Below are 6,000 nucleotides of genomic sequence, written 5' to 3'. Positions count from 1 at the left end.
TCTGCATACTCTGTTGACTCTGTTGACTCTGCTGACTCTGTTGTCTCTGCATACTCTGCTGACTGTTGACTCTGTTGTCTCTGCATACTCTGCATACTCTGTTTACTCTGTTGACTCTGCATACTCTGCATACTCTGCTGACTCTGTTGTCTCTGCATACTCTGTTGTCTCTGCATACTCTGTTTACTCTGTTGACTCTGCTGACTCTGTTGTCTCTGCATACTCTGTTTACTCTGTTGACTCTGCATACTCTGTTGTCTCTGCATACTCTGCATACTCTGTTTACTCTGTTGACTCTGCATACTCTGTTGTCTCTGCATACTCTGCATACTCTGTTTACTCTGTTGACTCTGCATACTCTGTTTACTCTGTTGACTCTGTTGACTCTGCTGACTCTGTTGTCTCTGCATACTCTGCTGACTCTGTTGACTCTGTTGTCTCTGCATACTCTGTTTACTCTGTTGACTCTGTTGACTCTGCTGACTCTGTTGTCTCTGCATACTCTGCTGACTCTGTTGACTCTGTTGTCTCTGCATACTCTGCTGACTCTGTTGACTCTGTTGTCTCTGCATACTCTGTTTACTCTGTTGACTCTGTTTACTCTGTTGACTCTGCATACTCTGTTTACTCTGTTGACTCTGCATACTCTGTTTACTCTGTTGACTTTGCATACTCTGTTTTCTCTGTTGTCTCTGCATACTCTGTTGACTCTGTTATCTCTGCATACTCTGTTTACTCTGTTGTCTCTGCATACTCTGTTTACTCTGTTGACTCTGTTGTCTCTGCATACTCTGTTTACTCTGTTGACTCTGCATACTCTGTTTACTCTGTTGTCTCTGCATACTCTGTTTACTATGTTGACTCTGCATACTCTGTTTACTCTGTTTTCTCTGTTGTCTCTGCATACTCTGTTGACTCTGTTATCTCTGCATACTCTGTTTACTCTGTTGGCTCTGTTGACTCTGCATACTCTGTTGACTCTGTATACTATGTTGACTCTATTTACTCTGTTGACTCTGCATAATCTGTTGACTCTGCCTACTCTGTTTACTCTGTTGACTCTGTATACTATGTTGACTCTGCATACTATGTTGCCTCTGTACACTATGTTGACTCTGTTTACAATGTTTACTCTGTTGACTATGCATACTCTGTTGACTCTGCATACTCTGTTGAATCTGCATACTCTGTTGACTCTGCATACTATGTTGACTCTGCATACTCTGTTGACTCTGCATACTCTGTTGACTCTGCATAATATGTTGACTCTGCATACTATGTTGACTGCATACTATGTTGACTCTGCATACTATGTTTACTATGTTGACTCTGCATACTATGTTTACTATGTTGACTCTGCATACTATGTTTACTATGTTGACTCTGCATACTATGTTGACTCTGCATACTATGTTGACTCTGCATACTATGTTTACTATGTTGACTCTGCATACTCTGTTGACTCTGCATACTATGTTGACTCTGCATACTATGTTGACTCTGCATACTATGTTGACTCTGCATACTATGTTGACTCTGCATACTATGTTTACTATGTTGACTCTACATACTATGTTTACTATGTTGACTCTGCATACTATGTTGACTCTGCATACTATGTTTACTATGTTGACTCTGCATACTATGTTTACTATGTTGACTCTGCATACTATGTTTACTATGTTGACTCTGCATACTATGTTTACTATGTTGACTCTGCATACTATGTTTACTATGTTGACTCTGCATACTATGTTTACTATGTTGACTCTGCATACTATGTTGACTCTGCATACTATGTTTACTATGTAGACTCTGCATACTATGTTTACTATGTTGACTCTGCATACTATGTTTACTATGTTGACTCTGCATACTCTGTTGACTCTGCATACTCTGCATACTCTGTTGACTCTGTTGTCTCTGCATACTCTGTTTACTCTGTTGACTCTGTTTACTCTGTTGACTCTGCATACTCTGTTTACTCTGTTGACTCTGCATACTCTGTTTACTCTGTTGACTTTGCATACTCTGTTTTCTCTGTTGTCTCTGCATACTCTGTTGACTCTGTTATCTCTGCATACTCTGTTTACTCTGTTGTCTGTGCATACTCTGTTTACTCTGTTGACTCTGCATACTCTGTTTACTCTGTTGACTCTGTTGTCTCTGCATACTCTGTTGACTCTGCATACTCTGTTTACTCTGTTGACTCTGTTGACTTTGCATACTCTGTTTTCTCTGTTGTCTCTGCATACTCTGTTGACTCTGTTATCTCTGCATACTCTGTTTACTCTGTTGACTCTGTTGACTCTGTTGACTCTGCATACTCTGTTGACTCTGTATACTATGTTGACTCTATTTACTCTGTTGACTCTGCCTACTCTGTTGACTCTGCATACTCTGTTTACTCTGTTGACTCTGTTGACTCTGTTGACTCTGCATACTCTGTTGACTCTGTATACTATGTTGACTCTATTTACTCTGTTGACTCTGCCTACTCTGTTGACTCTGCATACTCTGTTTACTCTGTTGACTCTGTATACTATGTTGACTCTGCATACTATGTTGCCTCTGTACACTATGTTGACTCTGTTTACAATGTTTACTCTGTTGACTATGCATACTCTGTTGACTCTGCATACTCTGTTGACTCTGCATACTCTTTTGACTCTGCATACTATGTTGACTCTGCATACTCTGTTGACTCTGCATACTCTGTTGACTCTGCATACTATGTTGACTCTGCATACTATGTTGACTCTGCATACTATGTTGACTCTGCATACTATGTTTACTATGTTGACTCTGCATACTATGTTTACTATGTTGACTCTGCATACTATGTTTACTATGTTGACTCTGCATACTATGTTGACTCTGCATACTATGTTGACTCTGCATACTATGTTTACTATGTTGACTCTGCATACTCTGTTGACTCTGCATACTATGTTGACTCTGCATACTATGTTGACTCTGCATACTATGTTGACTCTGCATACTATGTTGACTCTGCATACTATGTTTACTATGTTGACTCTGCATACTATGTTGACTCTGCATACTATGTTTACTATGTTGGTTCTGCATACTATGTTTACTATGTTGACTCTGCATACTATGTTTACTATGTTGACTCTGCATACTATGTTTACTATGTTGACTCTGCATACTATGTTTACTATGTTGACTCTGCATACTATGTTGACTCTGCATACTATGTTTACTATGTTGACTCTGCATACTATGTTTACTATGTTGACTCTGCATACTATGTTTACTATGTTGACTCTGCATACTCTGTTGACTCTGCATACTATGTTTACTATGTTGACTCTGCATACTATGTTTACTATGTTGACTCTGCATACTATGTTGACTCTGCATACTATGTTTACTATGTTGACTCTGCATACTATGTTTACTATGTTGACTCTGCATACTATGTTTACTATGTTGACTCTGCATACTCTGTTGACTCTGCATACTCTGTTGACTCTGCATACTATGTTGACTCTGCATACTATGTTTACTATGTTGACTCTGCATACTATGTTGACTCTGCATACTATGTTTACTATGTTGACTCTGCATACTATGTTTACTATGTTGACTCTGCATACTATGTTGACTCTGCATACTATGTTTACTATGTTGACTCTGCATACTATGTTGACTCTGCATACTATGTTTACTATGTTGACTCTGCATACTCTGTTGACTCTGCATACTCTGTTGACTCTGCATACTATGTTGACTCTGCATACTATGTTGACTCTGCATACTCTGTTGACTCTGCATACTATGTTGACTCTGCATACTATGTTGACTCTGCATTACTATGTTGACTCTGCATACTATGTTGACTCTGCATACTATGTTTACTATGTTGACTCTGCATACTATGTTGATTCTGTTTTCAATGTTTACTCTGTTGACTCTCTCCACACCTGCCTACTGTGTATAACACTGCTTTCATGCGTGTGTGCGTGCGTGTGTGTGCGTGTGTGCGTGTGTGTGCGCGTGTGCGTGCGTGTGTGCGTGCGTGTGTGTGTTTGTGTAGGTTTGTGAGTGGCAGCAGGGATGGTACAGCTCGTATCTGGCAGCTCCATCAGCAGGAGTGGAGGAGCATTCTACTGGACATGCAGGCCAAGTTACCAGGGTACACCACACACACACTACATACTACACACACACACACACACACACACACACACACACACACACACACACACACACACACACACACACACACACTACACACACACACACACCACACACAACACACACACCACACACACACACACACACACACACACTCCATTTGATATACTGTACCAGACAAAAGTTTGTCCACACCCACTCATTCCATGTGTATAATAATAGTGAAGACATCAATACTATGAAATAACACATATAGAATCATGTAGTAACATGTAGAATCATGTAGTAACATGTAGAATCATGTAGTAACATGTAGAATTATGTAGTAACTTTTAGAATCATGTAGTAACATGTAGAATCATGTAGTAACATGTAGAATCATGTAGTAACATGTAGAATTATGTAGTAACATGTAGAATCATGTAGAATAATGTAGTAACATGTAGAATCATATGGAATCATGTAGTAACATGTAGAATCATATGGAATCATGTAGTAACATGTAGAATCATATGGAATCATGTAGAATCATATAGAATCATGTAGCAACATAGGGAATCGTGTAGTAACATGTAGAATCATATAGAATCATGTAGCAACATAGGGAATCATGTAGTAACATAGGGAATCATGTAGTAACATGTAGAATCATATGGAATCATGTAGAATCATATATAATCATGTAGCAACATAGGGAATCATGTAGTAACATAGGGAATCATGTAGTAATATGTAGAATAATATGGAATCATGTAGTAACATGTAGAATCATATGGAATCATGTAGAATCATGTAGAATCATATAGAATCATGTAGCAACATAGGGAATCATGTAGCAACATAGGGAATCATGTAGTAACATAGGGAATCATGTAGTAACATAGGGAATCATGTAGTAACATAGGGAATCATGTAGTAACATGTATAATCATGTAGTAATATGTAGAATCATATGGAATAATGTAGTAACATGTAGAATCATATGGAATCATGTAGAATCATGTAGAATCATATAGAATCATGTAGCAACATAGGGAATCATGTAGTAACATAGGGAATCATGTAGTAACATAGGGAATCATGTAGTAACATAGGGAATCATGTAGTAACATAGGGAATCATGTAGTAACATAGGGAATCATGTAGTAACCAGAACAGTGTTATACATTTTTTGCTCCCGAGTGGCGCAGCGGTCTAAGGCACTGCACCTCAGTGCTAGAGGCGTCACTACAGACCCTGGTTCGATTCCAGGCTGTATCACAACCGGCCGTGATTGGGAGTCCCATAGGGCGGCGGTGTTAGGGGTAGGCCGTCATTGGGAGTCCCATAGGGTGGCGGTGTTAGGGGTAGGCTGTCATTGGGAGTCCCATAGGGAGGCGGTGTTAGGGGTAGGCCGTCATTGGGAGTCCCATAGGGAGGCGGTGTTAGGGGTAGGCCGTCATTGGGAGTCCCATAGGGCGGCGGTGTTAGGGGTAGGCCGTCATTGGGAGTCCCATAGGGAGGCGGTGTTAGGGGTAGGCCGTCATTGGGAGTCCCATAGGGCGGCGGTGTTAGGGGTAGGCCGTCATTGGGAGTCCCATAGGGTGGCGGTGTTAGGGGTAGGCCGTCATTGGGAGTCCCATAGGGAGGCGGTGTTAGGGGTAGGCCGTCATTGGGAGTCCCATAGGGCGGCGGTGTTAGGGGTAGGCCGTCATTGGGAGTCCCATAGGGCGGCGGTGTTAGGGGTAGGCCGTCATTGGGAGTCCCATAGGGAGGCGGTGTTAGGGGTAGGCCGTCATTGGGAGTCCCATAGGGCGGCGGTGTTAGGGGTAGGCCGTCATTGGGAGTCCCATAGGG

General features: G+C 41.1%; 1 protein-coding gene across 2 annotated transcripts in view; it reads left to right on the top strand.

Moving 5' to 3' along the window:
* LOC110515871 (pleckstrin homology domain interacting protein) overlaps nt 1-6,000 on the top strand; it is a 128,748-nt gene that overhangs the window by 43,505 nt on the left and 79,243 nt on the right. For both annotated transcript variants that reach the window (XM_036984528.1, XM_036984530.1), the window contains exon 14: nt 4,064-4,162. In XM_036984528.1, coding sequence (XP_036840423.1) covers nt 4,064-4,162 — 99 coding nt within the window. The remainder of the gene's footprint in view (nt 1-4,063; nt 4,163-6,000) is intronic.

The sequence above is a fragment of the Oncorhynchus mykiss genome, chromosome 8 (assembly GCF_013265735.2).
Source record: "Oncorhynchus mykiss isolate Arlee chromosome 8, USDA_OmykA_1.1, whole genome shotgun sequence".
In the NCBI taxonomy this organism is placed as follows: domain Eukaryota; kingdom Metazoa; phylum Chordata; class Actinopteri; order Salmoniformes; family Salmonidae; genus Oncorhynchus; species Oncorhynchus mykiss.
Note: the sequence above shows the minus strand (reverse complement) of the source record. Positions and strands in the feature narration are given on the sequence as shown.